At 35.5% G+C, this 21069-nt stretch overlaps 1 protein-coding gene and 1 pseudogene across 1 annotated transcript; both read left to right on the forward strand.

Annotated features, from left to right (window-relative positions):
- The first annotated feature begins 1607 nt into the window (after positions 1 to 1607).
- On the forward strand, positions 1608 to 3008 carry LOC111885775 (uncharacterized). Its single transcript, XM_023882015.2, has 6 exons — positions 1608 to 1825; positions 1920 to 1972; positions 2060 to 2123; positions 2310 to 2352; positions 2450 to 2497; positions 2628 to 3008. Exons 1-6 carry the CDS (start codon positions 1617 to 1619, stop codon positions 2787 to 2789), a joined length of 579 nt encoding a protein of 192 aa, XP_023737783.1. The 5' UTR covers positions 1608 to 1616; the 3' UTR covers positions 2790 to 3008.
- An 11722-nt stretch (positions 3009 to 14730) lies between these two features.
- On the forward strand, positions 14731 to 18250 carry LOC111885829 (heat shock 70 kDa protein 16-like; annotated as a pseudogene).
- Positions 18251 to 21069: the final 2819 nt, after the last annotated feature.

Genomic DNA, 21069 nt, shown 5'->3' on the forward strand with positions numbered 1-21069 from the left:
AAAACTAAAAAAAAAAAACATTTTTATTTTTGATCCATGGTTTAAGTATAAATTTTTTTAAGGTAATTTTCAACATATACCACAAACACTATTTTTGCAATTTAGTCTTTAATATTTGGTTTTAGTAACTTTATAAAAGACAAAATTACAAAAGTGGCTCATGTAGTTTGTGAAAAGTTATCATTTTAGTCCAAAAAGTTTTGTGTCTGCACCATCAGTCAAAAACTTTGATTTTATAGCGAGTTTGGTCCAAAAAAAATATAAGAATACTTAAAATGATGAAATTCCTTTTCTTTTTGCTTATTCAATTTCTTTTCATTACAGCAATATAAAAAAAGGAAAACCAAAATACCATCATCCCCCTTCCCCCTCGCCCCCCCCCCCCCCCCCCCCCCCCCCCCCCCCCCCAATCCCTCTCTTTCTATTGCAATGTATTCACAGATAAATAAATAAATAACAAATAAACACTTTTCAGGTGAAACCTTTTCCGAAACCGCCACCCTCTTGTCGAAAGCCAATGTCTTGCTAGAGTACTTTCCATTTAGGCGTCTCTCTCGTTCCCTATCTACTTATCTCAAATATGTAAATCCTAACTCCTCCCCTCTCTCTTTCAAATATTTGTCGTTGGAGGTAGTGCTTCAGATCTACATACCTCCGATGGCAACAAGAACCATCATTGTAACGTGATCGACAAGGATTTTTGTTGGTCGTAGCTCAATGTTGTCATCGGAGAAGAAGAAAGGGTTTCCAGATGGTGGTGTCTTCTTTGGAGTCGCTTCGTTTGGAGATGATCAGCGGCAACAAAAACCTAGTTCTTCAAATGTTGATTCGTCTTCTCCAATAGTGAGAATCGATTAGGGAAATAGAGGGTTTTTCTAAAAGGTTTTCCCTGATCGGAGGTTGGTGGTAGCAGAGACGATACGAGCTGAAGATGAAAACCAAAACAATAATTAGAGTGTTCATAGGGTTTGAAAGTTATTTTTTAGATCAGAGGGTTTCGTTTTCTCTTTGTCGAGAAATCGAGTGTGTTTTTTGTATTTTGTCAGAAAATCGATGATGGTGGTGGTGGTTTTGACATGTGGTGGTTGTATAGACTGGCTGTGGTCATCACATTCATATATTACGGTAGTGGTGTTTGGTGGCATTCATAAGTTCCAGTGAGTCACTGTCTTCGTCGGAACCAGAGGTCCGATGATGACGAAAATTTGTTTTGCAGGTGTAGGGTATGATTGTATGTAATGTAGAGAGAGGCAAATGGGTAAAGGGTACGATTTTGTTTTCCTTTTTATAGTTATTGTAATATAGAAAAATAGAAAATGAAAATAGAAAGGGAAAAATGATCATTTTAAAAGAAAAATCAAAACAAATCGGACCATAGTCACAACAAATGAACCATTTTGGACAGGTGATGCAACTTCAAAATATTTTGGACCAAAATTATAAGACAAACCATAGAAACAAAATTTGCAATTTTGTCTTTTCAAAATTACCTAAAAATAAGTTGTAAAAGTACCTAGGTACCAATTTTACACATAAGCAATAATACAGGGGCTAAATTAAACTTCCCTTCTAGGTTTAAGAACACTTCGTTATTCATTCTTATGCAGAAAGGCAGGATGAGTAGCAGGCCGCGTACCGGTCCGCCGAAACACGCCAACAAGTTCGCCTGGAAACCAAACGCCGGCGTCAAAATCAACGAAACCGAAGTAGGAGGAAGGTTTAGGCCTTTATCTGACATCACCGGAGTTTGCCCTAAGTGTAAAGATCAAATCGAATGGAAACGCAAATACGGCAAATACAAACCCCTAACAGAACCAGCCAAATGGTAATTAACACAATCTCTGTTTTAATCGGTTCTCTTTTCACTTCTCAATGTCCATTCTCAGTGATGATTCCTCTTTTCAATGATTTTTTATCAGTCAGAAATGTACCAAACGTGCTGTTCGTCAGGCTTACCATAATCTCTGTAACGGTTAGTGCTTGATATTTAACAAGTTTTTGAATTTGAATTTGTGTTCTTCTGTGTTTTTTTCACTAAGAATCGTAACATAATCTGCAGCTTGTGCTAGGGAGCATAATGTATGTGCTAAATGTTCATGCCGCGTTGACAGAATCGTTGGAAGGTTTGAGAATTTTTGCGCTTTCTGATTTCTCTTGATACATGTATGATGAAAAAGGGTTTCCGTTTTAAATCATTTGGAAAATCCGAAAAGTTGCAATCAAAATCAAATCAATTCACTGCATTTAGAAAGAGTATCATCCATGATATATACATATACTAATTTGGGTGTCAATGAACTTGCTTGCAGAGATATTACTGAAGTAGAAGCTGAACAGAAGATGCTTCAAGCGGTTTGTTCTAATTTCTAAACTTTAACATTTTGCATACAATTGCGTTTGATCATCTTTTTTGTTTTTTTAATTTGTTAAAACCCTGGTTTTGATTTAGGCCATTGGTAATGCTCGTGAGAGAGACAAGAGATCCTTGATTCGTGCTGTAAGTTTCTTTTTGCTCTTTCTATCCCAATTCTCTATTTGATTTCTTATTTTGGATAAAACTAGAAAATTGTAGGAAAAATGATATGTATTTTGAGTTCTTGATGCTTATTTTTATGGCTATGTGACAGATGAACAAAGGAAAGACACAAACAAAAGAACAAGATCCAACTGATAATGATAAAAAAGCTGGTGATTTGTTCAAAGCTGAATCACTTGAAGCATATGCAGGCACAACCAGAGATGATGAAGATGAGGATTACAGTGAAGATGAGACCCAAGTAGTTAACTGAGAATGCTCTTAATATATTATTAAATTAGGGTTAAGAATCACAGCATCTTTTATTGTAACAAAAGGAGTGATAGTGTGATTTCTATGTGATCAGTTTCTTGTTTTTTGCATCATGTACGTTTAATTCAGTGAGTTAGGTCCATTTTTGTCCTTTAAAACATTCAATACCCTCACTGTACCATTTACACCAAAATGGTGAAAAATAGTGATTCCATTCCAACCCTAGTATCCTATACTTCTTTTACACTACTTTTACATAGAAAAATATATTCTCATTATATTCAATATCTTCTTTTTAGTTTATATATTGTCAAAAAAACTTCTTTGCTTAATTGGTTAATTAGTTTTGGGTAAAATGTGCCAAGTGTACCAATGGTTTGAGCTAATTTGCATGTTCCTTTTTATTTTCACTTGGATCGTTCTATGTACCCCCCCCCCCCCCCCTTCTTTTTTTTTCCGCATCATTTCTATGATATTCTTTCTGTCCCTAGTATTTGAGTTTGCGCTTTGCTGTTGGTTTTTACATGATTTTGTTGCGTATTAGCAAGTATAAGAGGGAAAATCATATTATATGTATACTACGAGGACCGTGGATAAAAATGAAAATTTGGAAAACCAAGGTGTAAAAGGGACAATTTACAAAGTTGAAGATGGAAGGGTGAAAGTGAAATTTAAAAAAGTAAAGGTACGGAAAATATCATTTTACAAAGTAGAGGGGTTGAAAGTGACGGGAAAAAAGTGAAATTTTACAAAGTTGAAGGTGGAAGGGTGAAAGTGATATTTTTAAAAATAAAGGGATCGAAAATATAATTTTACAAAATACAAGGGTTGCAAGTGATTAGTAACGTATGTGAGGGAAAATAATGTTATATATACTACGGGGGACAATATATAAATACGAAAATTTAGAAAACAAATGGTTAAAAGTCACAATTTACAAAGTTGAAGGTGAAAAGGTGAAAATAATATTTTAAAAAGTAAACAGATGAAAAATATCATTTTTACAAAATACAAAGGTTGCAAGTGACGGAAAAAGTGACAATTTACAAAAGTTGAGTGGCGAAAATGATATTTTAAAAACGATAGAGATCGAAAATATAATTATACAAAAAAAAAAGGGTTGCAAGTGATGAATTATATAAAATTTGAGAATTAAAATTGTACTTTAAACATTAAAATACTTTTACATTGTGCTTTAGAAGATGTAATTTTAGCTACATTGCATCTCTCTCACATAATAGAAGTAAGTGAAGTTGGTTTTTGTATATACTTATAATACCTGAAATTACTATATCATGTTGTTATACAATATTCATGTATTATATGAGTTAATTTTAAAAAAAATTAAATATAAATATCAAAATATTTGAGAACTTTGAAGTTATAAGAAAAAAAAAGAAGAAACATAATGAATTATTATAATGTAACGACCCAAATTTTACAGAGAATTTTTTTTTTTTTCATTTTAATTAATCAAACACATTTGCATAAATCATGAAATCCCAATACAATTGTTTCAAATCCACATTCATTACAGTCTTTTTTAAACATCAGAGTGTCCCCAAACCATATCAGTGAAAGAGAGATAGAGTGCACGTCGCGCCATCACGCCTTGCCCTTGCCCTTGGGCTCAGATGTACCTGAAACAAATCAACAACATGTAAACGAAATGTTTAGTGAGTTTCCCAGAGCATACCACACACAATCCACATACACATATCATGTTAATTATTAAAGCTACACACATATCACATAAGCCATGCATACATAAAACTTGTAAGAATGTCATGGGCTACCCCACATGGTCTTTACCTAGGACTGCCATGGGCTACCCCACATGGTCTTACATCTAATGTCATGAGCTACCTCACATGGTCTTTACCTAGGAATGTCATGAGCTACCCCACATGGTCTTACATCCAATGTCATGGGCTACCCCACATGGTCTTTACCTAGGACTGCCATAAGCCACCCTACATGGTCTTACATCCAATGCCACGGGCTCCTCCAGGGTCTTCCATGCAAAACACACAATCACATATCATATCATATCACAGAATGACTAACACATATATCATAATCACGTAATGGGCCGGCCTTGGTGCCTTAGACCCATGGGTATGGTGAGAAGACTCACCTCTGTCTGCTGAATACAAAAGCTGCTCTCCTAACAGTCTGTAACCTCCCGCGCTGAATAATAATATTAATCAATTTTAGGACCTTACTTAATCAAAAGAAACCCAAACTCCAAACCCTTCCATGAAGCCCAACTACACTTTCCTTGTTAATGGGCCCCAAGTCCAAGATCATTAATGGGCCTCTTGGCCCAATAAGGCCCAATCAAAATGTCCATGGCCCATAACAGATGACATGACTCATAATTCCCATAATACAACCATGCCTAATAACCAAATGAGGTCCAAAGGCTCAAAGGCCCAAAACAGATCCGGGACCAACTGAGATACGTACGCTTGGCGTACCATCCTGGTACGCGCATCGTACTGGGGTCTTGGGACTACACGCAGCGTACATTGGGCTACGCCCAGCGTACTACCATATTAAGCACTTTCTCCATTAAGTGCTTAATACTCGGTTCCTTTACGTCCAAAAGTTAGATCTAAGTTTGTTAAGACGTCCTAAGGCATAAAGTTGGCAACTTTATGCCTTTGCATGGCTCATACACACCCAACACCTCCATTAAGACCTTTCTAAGGTCTTTAACCCATGCATGAGGCCAAAACTCCCACCAAGACTCGATTTTATGATACTAAAGGACCAAGGGACCTTAGATCTGCCATTCCCATCTTCTGGAGTTGCTTAACTCACAAATAGAGGTCCAAAATCAACCAAAGGGACAAAACTAGAAAACCCTAACTAGATCTAGAGATTTAAGTGGAAAGGTGCAAGCTTTTTACCTCCAGAAGCTTTGTAAGACGACCAAGATGCAGATTCTTGAAGCACCAACTCATCCCAAGCTTGCTTGACCACTTCTTCTTCTTGGGATGAACGCTAAAATGGACCACAATGCACTCTTAAGGCTCAAAAAGCACTCACAAAGGCTATTAGGGCTTCCAGGAACGTTTGAAGGTGAAGAGAGCTGATGAGGGTGAGGCTCAAGTGGCTTAAGGACGTTTAAATAGGTCACAAGTCCGAAATTTAGGGTTTGCACCATCGGCACGTACGTCCAGCTCCTCCGCGACCAACCATGCAGAGTACACTAAGCGTACTCATAAGTACGCCCAACGTACTCAAGGCCCTATTTATATAAAAATGTAACTTCTTTGAGGGTTTCAAGTCAAACTTGGATTAGGGTGTTACATATAATGAAAATGTTTTTTATCTTTTAAATTAAAAAAAAATTAATAAATAAAAGAAATTAATGAGATTTAATTTTGAGAATTTTAAAATTAAAAAGTAAGTTCATTAATAAAATTGATATTCATTTATTATTATATTTATTATAATTATTACATTAAAATATTATGTGGAATTTAAGAAAATAGAAAAACTCATAAAATGACATGTGAAAAAAAAATTAATTCAAAATAACCACAAAATGACATTTGACAAATTAAATGAGAATGTGACAAGTAGCATAAAAACCTTTATTATTAGAAAGGATATGATTTTTTTTTTTGTTTTTTTTTTTGTTGTTCTTTTATTATTATAAAGTTAATAAAGAACAACCAATATACAATCACTTTAAGATTATGTACACAACCACCCTGCGTATCCCCCTCCCTTTCCCCTTTTTCTTGTCTCCTCCTAAGACCGGAGGGAGTGGTGTCACACTCGCTCATGAAACTGCATTAGGCGACATGTCATCAATTACCACAAAGTGTGGTTTCATACCATGTAACACCGTAAACAAAATTTTCAATTTAAAATTTACCAACATCACATATAATAATTTTCAAAATATCAAGTGTCGATGTCATAACATATTTTAAAATAGTTTTCAAAAGTAATTATAAAAATCCAGGATCCCCATTCGTGATTCTTTTCTCTTGTGTGTACAATCGAGTCATCGTCTTCCTGCGGTCCTGATAAGAACATGAAACACATAACACATAACACGGTAAGCAATAAGCTTAGTAAGTTCCCCAAAATACCACATGCATATAAATTAGCCACTCGAGGCTGTGACCTTCCGGTCAATGTGTCTCAGTGGACCTTCCGACTCCACAACTTTGGGAGACCTTCCGGTCCTACCCATGATGACCTTCCGGTCCTGCAGCTCGTTGGACCCTTAGGTCGGGTCTAGCTCGTTGGACCCTCTGGTCCGGTCTGGTTAAGCCTTTCGGCCTCATATATCGTTGGACCTTCCGGTCCGGTCTGGTTGAGCCTTCCGGCCTCATAAATCGTTGGACCTTCCGGTTCGGTCTACAATAACACATAACATAATATCACATAGACAAAGATGCATAACTCAAACAAGCACATAAGACCTTCCGGTCACACATAAATACCACTTTAGGTAACGTATAGTGAGAAGACTTGCCTCGGACAGTCCCTATAAACACTGTTGCCACGCACCAGCCTCTAACTCTGTGCCAAACCCACAATTATCCCAATTAGGAACTAATTCTCAACTCTCGCTCATTAGGTCTAAATCTAGTCCACTAACCAGCCCATCAATGACCTAAAACCCATTGGGCCCACCACGGCCCAATAATAAATGGGCTCTCCCGAGGCCCAACTCTCTCACATCTAATGGCAAGCCCAACTCAAGGGCCCAAGGCATACTTATAATATTTCTCTGTTCATAGTCTCTAATACACAAGCCCAAAGATTTAGGCCCAACCCTTAAGGCCCATAATAAAGTCTAGCCCAAAAGCCCACGGAGAGGTTACGCGGGGCGTACCTCCATTGGTACGCTCAACGTACCCAAGCATGCACAAATCTGATCAGGGACCTCAACCTAGTACGCGGGGCGTACTGGAATTACTCTGGGCATACGCTCAATTTTGTTTAGTCCATTTTCTTGGTCTTAACCTGTTAAGACCTTAGCTCATTTCTCAGATTTGGGCTTCCTAGTATCTCTTACTCCATAAAGTTAGGGACTTTAAGCCTTTGCATGGCTGATGTGGTCACAACCACACAAAACACTCATTCGTACTAAGTGGCTCTTGCTTAAATATCACGTGCATTCGTACGCTAAGCGTACACATACGTACGCCCAGCGTACTCCCCTACCACATGTCTCAACTTAGGGGCTTATCTTGCCAAATCATCAAGCTTTCATAGCTTCCTTGATACAACTCTGATTCTAAAGGTCCTTATACCTACAGAAAGGTAACGGCATTCCCTACGCTTCTAGCAACTCGTCGCAACCCCGAGGCTTCCTCCTGACCGGTTTGCAGCCCACAAACTCTGATCACAGACGATCCAAAACATGATGTTACATATCACACCCAAAAAGTGGTGCCACACTCAATTTAAAAGGTTTAAAAAGAAAAAAAAACATTTTCTTTAAAAGAATTTGACCAATTAACGGTCAATTGGAATGAAAATAGGAAGAGATGAGCGCTCCCTTGACATACCACAGTGCGGCCTCCACCGCACCTAAAGCACGGTGGAGGGGCGGTGTTTGTGATGATGTGACATGGGAGGTGTGGCCTCTGTCATAGCCACACCCCAAGCCTAACGGATCATTGCAACCTCCATAGCCGCTGCTCAAGATCAGGGTTCAATCTCCCTAACTTTCTTATTTAATTAGAAAAATCATCACCCCAAATTTCTTAAAATGCAAATAATCAAAAAAATTTATTATTTTAATCAGGCTAATCATCACCCTAAATTTCTTCCCAACCTTGATCATAATGTCGGTAAATGGATGACAAAATTACAAAATATTCTGAAAATACATAAATTGTCCATGTATAGAAAATAGAAAAAAGACAAAAAAAAAAAAAAAAAAAAAAAAAAAAAAAAAAACTGTTTATCTACCAATATTAAAAAAAAAAAAAACTCTTATATTTTCCATACATTTTCAATTATATTTTATATTAACCAAATATATGTTTTTTTAAAGAAATTACTAATTGTTTTGTAACATGACTTTTCTTTGTTTTTAGGTTAATTTGGAAAATTGATGCAAAACAGAAGCAAATAATAAAGAGAAACTCAAAGTATTTTATTAGTGTAATTCAAGATGTATATAAAAGCTTACAAGAATCATTTATAAAAGATGATGTTAGATTTGGCAGGTACGACTAAATTAAAAACTAAAATTGATAATCAATTCTAATAATTAACCTTCTAAATAAGAAAGAGAATTTTAGAAAGTAATGAAAACATATATTCTTTCGTTACAAAAATATAAAATAGAAATGGAAATTATTCGAAAATTATGGAAAACTGAGATTTAATGGCTAAACAGTGGAATTTGAGAGAATTTTAAAGTTTTGATAATCAATTCTAATAATTAACCTTCTAAATAATTTTATTTATTCTCATCTCGTATGGCCGCAGCCACCTCCTCATGAATCAACCGACGGATCTCCTGACACTGCTGCTCCCAGGTGTGTGTCGTGTCCCAACCATGATGTCTCTGGAATACAATATAAAAATATCAGAGACTCGATCGAGCATACTTGCACTCGATAATGCAACCCTACTCGTCCTCCAATATCCTAAGGATTCTTACTTGGACTGCTCACTGATCCGGTGTCTTCAGTAGTACGGTCCCTATACTACCGACCACACCGCATCAGCATTCACCCCAAGTCTTCCTCCTTGGATCCCGGATCACAAATATTCTACTCTCGCTATGCATTGGCTACCCTCCGATAGACCTCTCATGAGCTCCTAACTGCTACCTACTCACTCTCAAGGTATCTCATAGCAGCAGTAATCTCTTAGGCTAAGGTATCACAAATCAGGCCACTCTAGTCCTATTATGAATACCTAGCCTACTATAGCATGCATAACATAACATATCATATCTCATAACACATAATGTAAGGGTATTTTGGGGATTCACCATTCGGGCGTTGGCTGACCGTACACACTGCTTAGCTCTGCTTGTCTCAAAACTCTTTTACTCTTTGAAAATTGTGTTATTATTAAAAATATTTTCCTCAAATCCTCAATTTGAGTTCAGATACGCCCGAAGGTGCATCCGAATCCCTCAAACCAAGGCTCTGATACCAACCTGTAACGATGAGATTTTCAAAACAAATTTTTTATTTTTCAACAACCAAATTTATATATAAAATATTCTCAAAAAGTATTCCACAATAGTTATCAAATCAAACATATCCTAAGATCACAAATCAAATCTCTTCTTTGTGTGTACGGGTCACGCCGGCGCCTTTCCACGGTCCTCGCTAGTACCTGAAACACATAACACAACAACTGTAAACATAAATGCTTAGTGAGTTCCCCAAAATACCGCATACAACACATACGCCACTCGAGGCTATAGTACGACCCTCTGGCCGATGTGTCTCAGCGGGACCCTCCAGTCCCGTAGCTCATTAGACCCTCTAGTCCGGTCATAGGTCGTTGGGCCCTCTGGCCCGGTCTAAATCGTTGGACCCTCCGATCCAGTCTGTATCGTTGGACCCTCCGGTCCGGTCTATACAATCATATAACATACATATACATCACATGACACACAACTCATTCGTAACACATAATCTCATATATAGCACATAGGACCCTCCGCTCAACATATAAATACCACTCTAGGTAACGTATAGTGAGAAGACTCACCTCGGGTAACTCGGTAACTCGTAAATCTCAAACTTTGTGAAATACGATCTAGCCTCCGCCTAATCACATGAAATAACACTCGACGTCAACACATTTCCCAAGGCTAGACCATTCCCTCTCTTAGCATTCTCAGAAGGGTAAAAGACCATTTTACCCCTCTTATGGCCCAAATACCCTAAAGTTGACCAAACCCTAGAAGTCAACAGAAGTTAACCCTCCGGGTTACGCTGCGTGTACCAAACGTGTACGCTGAGCGTACCTGGTGCCTTCACAGATTCAGGGTGCGCCACCCCCTACGTTGCGTGTACTAGGATTACGCCCAACTTAAATCCCAGTTCATCCATATTGAGTATTTTGGTCTTAAACGGTCAAGACAAGAACTCATATTCCATATCTAACTTCCCTAAGGGTCCTTACTCCATAAAGTCGAAGCCTTTAAGCCTTGCATGGCTGAAAAGATCATCTATCACTCAAAACACCTTTCCTCTTTCCATATTAAGACCCTAACTCATGCATGACTCAATATCCACGACCAAGATTGGATTTTTATGAATCCTCAACACATATTACACTGGGGAAGGCCAGATCTAAGCTTATGAAGACTCTTTGCACACAAAGTCTCCACCTTTGAACCAAAAACCCTAAAATGGGTCCAAAAAGCAAAAATCTTGAAGGACAAGGAAAGCTTTGAGCTTTTTACCTCAAAAGGGATCTCTAACCACTGTAGAACTCGAATCTACTCTTGCTCTTCCACTTCTAGCTCCAACAATGGCTTCCTCTTCTCCTTCTTCACCTCAAAAAGGTATCTTCAAGCTCAAGAACACACACACACTAGCTTAAACACGGGTTTCTGCACTCTGAGGGCTCACTCAAGGGGGTATGGTGGCTGGGGCAAAGGACTCAACGTTCCTTTTATAGTGCACAAGACAGAAATTAGGGTTTGCATCTGGGCACACTACGCCCAGCGTAACCCTGGGTACGCCCAGCGTACCCGAGCGAGTCCGCGTCCAAAATAAGCGCGTGAGTACGCGCGGCGTACGTTTCTTTACGCCCAGCGTACTCACAAATCCAACATTTAACTTTAAGGGACTCATCTTGCCAACTCTCAAAGTAGAAGGGTCGTCATAAAGCTTACCTGAATTTCGGGTTGTTACACGTTTTCACATTACAAATTAAAAAAAAATAATAATAAAAAAAATAAAAAAAAATAAAAAATAAAAATTAAACCAAAAATACTTTTCATTGATGTTGAAAATTTTACAAAACAATCTCAATACAAACTCCTGTCACTAGATATGCCCTAGGCATGTGACCGCACAACTTGTGTCATTTAGGGGCCCATAATTTTTACGTAAATTAGTTTTAGTGACAGTTAGTGACTCAATATTGATAGATCAGCTATTTAGATTAGCAAGAATTTTTATTGGTATTAACTTTATAACATTTATCGACTTACCATTAATTTTTACTTATATAAAAAATATATATTTAGGAGCCTCTTTTTTAATTTTTACTTTTTCTTCAAAATCAACGGACCATTCCCGGCTCTCACATTCATACAAATGACGTAATTATCTAAAGACTCAACAAGAACTCTTAAGCTACAAATAACCCTACTAAAGACGATATAAACAGAAAACGTAAACATAAGAATAAATTAAAGAGACTGATAACAATAAAATGAATTTATTCTCACAACTCTTTGTATCTAACTAATATATAATGTATAAACTTCACCCACAATTCAGTATACATAAGGTGAGTTCCCCAAAATTATCTAGAAACTGGTAATCGGTAGTTAGCAATTGACAGCTGATAACTCTAATAGTTGGAGTTTTTATTTGTATATATATCTGAGTGATCGGCAAAAAACTAGTTGAACATAAAGTCCTTCAACTTCCATATTTTCCACATTAAGACCCTAACAATTTTACAATGTCCCAAGCGTACCAACTCAGACAAAAAAACTCTTTTGTGACAATGTCAAGTTTGAGGCAAGTTTATATCTTTAAAAGAAAGGGTAAATTACACTAATCGTCCCTCGTGCAGGTGCCGAAAAGCACGTTTGGTCCCTATTTTCAAAAATTAACTCGGATCGTCCCTTATATGGTAAAAAGATGCACGTTTCGTCCCTCGTTAGTTTAAATTTGCATGCTTCATCCCTTATGAGATATGGAATGACTAAAATACCCTTTAAAATATAATTTTCATTTATTCTTGATTTTTCTAATTAATTATTAAACCTAATATTTAATCTATCTCTTTCAATTTCATTGAAGAAGACTTGGGCACCGCCACAACCACCAGAAAGCACAACTACCACCACCGGAATACACAACCACCACTGGAATGCATAATCACCACCGAAATTCAGTTCAACCACAACCTATTTCCCTGAAAAATAGCCACGAACCACCACCTCATTCACCATCGCCACCCTCTTTGTATAGCAACCGATAATCAACCTCTTCGAACTACACCTGTCACCATTCCATCATCAGTATCGTCAAAGGATCTAGCCTCTTGTTGGAGTGCATATCTAAATGGAAAGGTAGAAGCTTTTGGAGGATGGAGATTCGCTACCCTATCGCCGGAAAAACAAGAGGCGACTAGGGTTTATGCGGCACCAATAACATCGGCAAGGGTTTTGACAGATCGAGCTCAGCCGCCATCGACGTCAGCTAGGGTTTCGTCACAGATGTCATCGGTTTCTTAGGTTTTGAGATCAAGCTCCTCCACCGCCACCTATATGCTTCTATAACATCTCCTCTTTCTTGAATTTAAGAGGTTTCAGTGAGTTGCAGATCGAATATTCACACCAATATGGATATGTAAATCTGCAATTGCGCCTTCAAGAACTACACCCATCTGCAAATCGAACCCTTTAGAACGAAATTCTTCAAGTACTTGTGTAGATTTGGAAAGCTTCAAATCGGTGTTCATCATCCCAAAAACAATCATGAACACAAATATATACATATGTGTGTGTTTATCAGCAAATCGGTGTTTATTTGCCACTCTGTTCTAAGGTTTGTTTTTCAGACATAAAAGCTTAAATCGCTGATCTTTTTTATCACCGTGATTATGGATATAGGATCGTCGGAGTAGCTGATTACAGGTGGTTGTTGGAAGTATTAGGTGGTGGTTGTCGGTGGTATTGGGTGGTGCTTGTCGGATGGGTTTTTCTAGGGGTGATATAAGGACCACATGATTTTTTAAATAATTATAATTAATAAAATAAATTAAAAACTTGAAAAAATAAATGAAAATAAAAGAAAAAGGGCAAGATAGTCATTTTATGTCTGTAGGGACCAAACATGCACCTTTTAATCAAATAAGGGACAGTCAAAGTTAATTTTTGAAAATAGGGACCAAACGTGTTTTTTTGCACCTGCACCAGGGACGATTGGCTTAATTTACCCTAAAAAAAACAAAGCAACTCAACCCAACTTTTTTATTTTTTTTATATATATATCTGGCTATGAATTTGGGTCGATTCAATTTATCTAAAGAATTTAAAAAAGTTTACATATAAGTATATAAATCATTTTCGACTTGAAATTATCAACTTTAACATCAGTTTTTTTTATGTAGTGTGTCACCCATTTAATCAAAACGGGTTTGAAAAGTTATACCCAAAGCTCCAAATCCAAACCATTTATCTCATATGCTATTAAGGTGTCGTTTCAGCTTTTGCCGCCTCTTGTGCTTTTTTTAGCTTGTTGAGCCAAAGTTCACCCACACTTACGTTTTAAGTGATAATTAATGAACATGACGATTTAAATTCAAAAACGACGAAGTATTTCCGACGACTACTCAACTTCCTTTCTACGAGTACTTAAGTTTCTACAAATTTTACACCAGACACTCACACTTTACTCAATCAGGTAAACGTCCTTCATCTTAATTCTTACATTTGATTTGATGCTCATATTTCGATCATTGTATCTGAATTTGCATGTTGTTTGCTAACAATTGATCTAAATTTTTATGCATGTTGATGGTTTGTGTATTGTAAAATCTTGGGCTCTAGCTTAAGAATATTGATTACACTGAATGAAAAATCTTAAACAAACAAATGGAAAATCAACTTCATAAAAGAATTAATGAACATTGTTATCCTGCGAGTTGATTTGAAGGTGATTATAAACTGATTGTTTGTTTGTATGAATTAATTAGGTGTTGCTGAGGATCATAATCAGTGCTTCTTTTCAAAGATTATAATGAGTGTGGTTGGACTTGATATTGGGAATGAGAACTGTGCTATTGCAGTTGCAAAGCGTGGTGGAGTTGATGTGTTATTGAATGATGAATCAAAGCGCGAGACGCCAGCTGTGGTGTCATTTGGTGAGAAGCAAAGATTTTTAGGTTCCGCAGGTGCTGCGTTTGCTACTACAAATCTGAAATCAACTATTTCTCAAATCAAGAGATTGATTGGAAAGCTTTATAATGATCCAAGTGTGCAAGAAGATCTTCGATTGCTACCTTTTGACACCAGCTGTGAGAGCTCCGATGGTGTAATCTTGATCCATATACAGTACTTGAGTAAGATATGGACCTTTATGCCTGTGGAGATTTTAGGGATGCTATTCGCACATCTGAAGCAAGTAATAGAGAAGAATATTGGGTCCCAAGTTGTAGATTGTGTGATTGGAATTCCATCATATTTTACAGACTTTCAAAGGCGTGAATACCTTGATGCTGCCTACATTGCTGGATTAAGACCTTTGAAATTGATGCATGATTGTACTGCAGTTGCTTTAGGGTATGGTATGTACAAGACTGATTTCTCCAACAAAAGACGAACTAATGTTATATTTGTAGACATTGGCCACTCGGACACTCAAGTGTCGGTTGCTGCTTTTGAAAAAGGGAAAATGACAATATTGTCCCATTCTTTTGATCAAAACTTGGGAGGTAGAGATTTTGATGAAGTCTTATTCAGACATTTTGCTTCAAAATTCAAAGACCAATACAATATTGATGTTTGCTCCGATTCTCGTGCTTCCATAAGGCTTAGGGCATCATGTGAGAAGCTAAAGAAAGTTTTGAGTGCCAATGTGGAAGCACAACTTAGTATCGAGTGTCTAGTTGATGATAAAGACGTGAGTGGATTCATAACTAGGGAAGAGTTTGAGAATCTTTCTTTCACTGGATTTATTAGAAAGGGTTTCTTTTGCTTGCTACAAGGCTGTTTATGACTATGGCCTAAGTGTAGATGATGAGATACATAGTATTGAGCTTGTTGGATCTGGATCCCGTATACCCGCAATTATGAGAAAGTTAACTTCGGTTTTTGGTAAAGAACCAATGAGAACACTAAATGGTAGTGAATGTGTTGCTAGAGGATGTGCTCTTAGTTGTGCAATGCTTAGCCCAACTTTCCGTGTTCAAGATTATAAGGTTTTTCTCTTATGCTTAGATATTTTTTCTTATGAAAGTTTTCGGTGTCTAATGAATATGCATGTCCTTGTTTGTATAGGTAATTGTGTGAGAATTGAACTAGTGAACCAAAGATTGATTTGTGAACTATGCCACATTTATGTTTGTTGGTTTTAAGCTACCTTAATTTTATGAGTAAAACCCTCTAATGTTGATGTGATCATTGGATTTTTTGTATGCACCCTTAAGCAACTGTTTCATGAATATTGATTATGTTTTAAAGGGTTTGTCATATATTTGCCTATCATTTTCAGGTTCAGGATATATTTCCTTTCTCAATTGGACTCCGTTTCCATGATGGTGAAAACAAAAGACACCAAGATATACTCCTTTTCCAAAAGGCATTCCATTTCTATGTAATAAGACACTTCCATACCATGGATGGATAAAATGTTGTTGTCAGTTCTTCTACACCAACAACATGGACTTCCTTGTTGGAGTATCACCTGATATTGGTTATTTTATGGTAAATTTGTCATGCATATATATTAGAAAGTTGCATTTTCTCTTGGCATTTCTACTTACAGTTGGATCACTTTTGCTAATTCATATCTTAATGTTTATTGTTAAATATTCTTTTAGATTGGTCCATCTCAACCCCCGACTGCAGAAAAAGTGGTGCTCAAAGTTAAAATGCATCTTAACATCAATGGAATTGTTGAAACTGAATCTGCATTGGTAAGTAATTTGTTGCCTAAATTACCAAAATATTCAACATGGGTTAATTTAGTCCTGATGTGGGAAAGACCTTATGTTTTCTTTTATTCATGGCTTCATATTTTAGAAGATAAAAACCTGGACAACACTCTTACTGATTGCAAACGCACTGGTTCTAGCCTCTCAACTTCACATTATGTAATTGATGCTTTGAATAATATCAAAGTTTTTAGGAAAATCTTTATGTATAAACTGGATAAGCCATTACACATTATTGTTTCAACATGCAGGTTGAGGAAGCAAGAAAGGGTTGGGTCAGGAGGCAAAACCTTCCAGTGTCTAAGAATTTGGATGTTGTGATAATGAAAGATGAACTAAATGTAATTCAAGGGAGATTACAAATGTTTGAAGAACATGATATAAGAGTGGAGAAAACTAAGGAAATAAGAAATATCCTAGAGTCTTTTATTTATGACACTCGTACCAAGGTACATGTTTCTTTTAAAAGTTGGTGACATTTTAGATTTTGGTTATATGGATTGCATACAAACTGACCTTTTTTTGTAATTTAGTTTCAGAGTTCTTATCGGAGTGTCACTACAGATTTAGAGGCGGAAGAAATTATTAAAAGGCTGCAAGGAACAGAAGACTGGCTATACGAAGATGGTGATGATGAATCTGAACAAGTCTATATTGGAAAACTCAAAGATCTCAAAAAGGTTTATAAGTAATCTAATGCAACTCTTAAACTGTCAACTTTCTTGCAAATTATAGCTCGCATGAGTTATATCATGTTTGTTCATGTAGTTGTTACATCCAATTGAAAATCGATACAAGGATGAAACAGCTAGAAAAGAAGTAACAAAAGCTCTGCATACTTGTATTCAAGAAAACCGTTTGGCTGCAGATTCACTACCCCCTAGCCAGAAAAAAGAGGTATAATCTCTGTTTTCTTATCACATTTAATATGGTTACCTTTCTCTTGCTTTCAAATAATTATCACTCATTTTGTCAGGTGATTGATGAATGTATTCAATCTGAGTGGTGGCTGACTAATCTTTCTAAGCTTCAGGATTCATTGGCCAAGAACGCGACCCCCAGTTATTGCTCGAGTGCCATTAGTGGAATTATGCAAGCCTTTAGAAGGTTAGTTTCTACAGTTTGCTGTGTACTTTTGTGAATCCAATCATTAAAGCTCAAGTTAAATTTTATTCAATTAACTTGAAATGTGTTAGTATATAGTATTATTTCTTTTTGAATCAGTATATGCAGTAGGAACATACTACTTTTCTTATGTTAATGTATCATAGTGCTATAAATAGGAGCTTAGCTTCTTTTTTTTTTCCCCCCGTAAGACTCACATTCAGTGTAGAGAATATATTTTACTCTAGCTAAGATAATAAATAGAAATCAAACCTGATTATGTAGTTTTTGTTATTCTAAAGATAGTGTAACTTTGCTTATTGCCTTTAGTGGATTGCATGTATTTTAAAAACTGCAAATCATATCTGACTACTTTATTGTGTAAATTTCATCAGTAGGTGCAAGGCCATAATGAGATCGAAACCTTCACTCCCAAAGTGCAATGAATCTGTGGACTCTGATCGTAAGCGTGATCCTGATGGTATGCTAATTGATTGTTGATGTGGGTGTTTTTGGATTGGTGGGATCAAACACACAATCTTCAAGTTAATTTTCTTTCATGATTTCTGCTTTTTGGAGTTACAATGCTTATGCTTGTTTTTGGGAATTCATATATGTATTAGACATATAATCAGGTTTGTGAAAGCACTTTGGTTCAGTGATATGAAAAATGGACACTCGTTAGCATTTCTATTTTCTCATTCATCTTTTACTGGATACGTGATCATGAGACCAGACCTTCTTTATAGGGCCAATCTCAAAAATGACAAAAATTGGAGGGTTGTTATAGCTAGCAATAATTTAAACATTTGTCAAATATGACTAATCATTTTGCGGAAGGATCTTTGCCTTTCATGTTTTATGGGAAACCTGTCCATGACAAAGGCCCTTCTAAATATAAACGACTGAACTGGGAGGGATGTTATAGCAACATAAAACTCTTTTAAACATTTCTCAATGAATGAGAATGAAGACAAGTTTCGGAACATATGTCTTTCATGCATGCTTGTTTGAAGCTAACCGTGTAGCATTTGTGGTGGATGTAATATAATTCAATGGCATTGTTTGGCCTGCCTCATTTTAGCTTCGAACTAGGATCTGCCATGCATTGCGGTGACAGTAATGGATTTAAGAAAAGTAACTCTTTCGGTAGCAATAGAAACTTAGGATGTAAAGTGTTGTTAAACCACAAAAATAAAGGACCAATGTCATGCATTGAAACTTAGAAGGACAAGTTGTCGAACCTATTTATTCATGTCTAATATAAAAAAATATATGGCGATTCAGTGAGTATTATAAGTATTCCTTTATGACCTAATTTTCATTTAATTAATTTCGTCAAATGAAAACGTATTATTTGTAACCTGACATTACAAAGTTGAGGGGTGGTAATTGAAAGAAAATTAGATTATATATATATATATATATATATATATATATATATATATATATATATATATATATATATATATATATATATATATATATATATACACAAACACACTATGTGGGTGTAAAAGAAAATCAGATTATATATATATATATATATATATATATATATATATATATATATATATATATATATATATATATATATATATATTACAAGAGAAACACAACCGTTTAGAAAATAAATGGGTGAAAATAACATTTTAGAAAGTTAAGGCGGTATAAGTGACATTTTACACGATATAGGTGAAAAATATGAATTTACAAAGTAGTGGGGTTGAAAATACGAATGAAAAAAATCCAGACTTCGAATTTTAATGTATAGATAAATAATTGGAGTGTCTATTGCTTGACAAATATGCTTAATAAATATGGAAGGTGGTGGTATACATGAAAAACCATATGAACGTGTGAAATGGAATAGTTGTTTTCATTATCGTTCATGACAATGTCACAGTGATGGATTTCCGATGGATATGTTTTGACCTTTTTTGACCACATTACCGACAAATTTATGATGGAAACCTTTACCGACGGATTTCCAACGAACACTTTTAGCGATGGATTATTGATAAACACTTTCATGGAATTCCAGCGATGATCATTTACGACGTTTGACATGGTTGGCAACGTCAATGACTAATATTACCGCCAGATTTATGATGATTTTCTTAACATTTCATAGTTTTTTCCGCTAGTAAAATGAACTTTTAGTTTTTTTTTTAACAGCAGAAAAAATGAACTTTTAGTTATTAAAAATTCTTTAAAAAACTCCAATTTTTTTGCCCAAAAATGCAGAAAATACCAATATGTTACACGTATAATAATACAAACATTTAGTCCAACACAACTGATTAAATATTATAATAAAAAGTGTCAACCCTGATACAATCTATATAGTTTCAAATACATTACATGCAAATATCAAATACTGTTACGACGTGTTTTGGAACATAAAACTAAGAACTATTTGGCGGATCACCGAGCGGATTGTTTTGGTTGAAAGATACTGCCAATTGTGCTCTAAGTAAGGATTGCCTTCAAAATATTTCGCTTCCGGTTAAGCTTGTCTTTGTTGCATCCAAATGTTTCCTTTGCCTTTGTTCCATTTCCAATTCCATTTGCGCTTGTCTTTCTCTTTTAAAAACATGGTAAGACAAACAAATGTAGTTAGTACATCTACTTAACTTTTAAACTATTATAGCAATGTACTTTAGTTTATTATAAAAAGATTGTAACATCTCAAACATACTAATTAAATCGTTTCATTTTTAATCGTCAAATTCACACAATATTTGTTCCAAAATCACTCGTAGTAAAATGTATCACAATCATTAGAATAAAATAATAATTAGGGGTGTCATAAAAAAACCAAAACCAAATAACCAAATAAAATTTGGTTCCTTTGGTTCGGGTTATTTGGTTTGGTTAACCGAATAAAGATACAGTTTGGTTTTGGTTAATTTTCATTGTTTTGGTTAAACTATATATATATATATATATATATATATATATATATATATATATATATATATATATATATATATATATATATATATATATATATATATATATATATATATATATATTAGTTATTAACAAATATAAAGTTATAACTGTTTTATATTTTGTATTAAAAAGCAAAAATAAATTAACCAAATAACCTTTAGTCGTTTCTTTCATTTTCATATACAATTAAAATTATATTAAACTATCTCTACAACTTAATATAATATTTTATATATTAATGTAGTTTCATTGTTTGGTAATAGTTTAGTAAGTTTTTTTTCTTTTAATTTTATTTTTATTTTTATGTGTTGAATTTTATTCGTTTAACCATTAAGCCGTACCGAATAAACTGAATCTGATTA

The sequence above is a fragment of the Lactuca sativa genome, chromosome 4 (genome assembly GCF_002870075.4).
Source record: "Lactuca sativa cultivar Salinas chromosome 4, Lsat_Salinas_v11, whole genome shotgun sequence".
Lineage (NCBI taxonomy): Eukaryota > Viridiplantae > Streptophyta > Magnoliopsida > Asterales > Asteraceae > Lactuca > Lactuca sativa.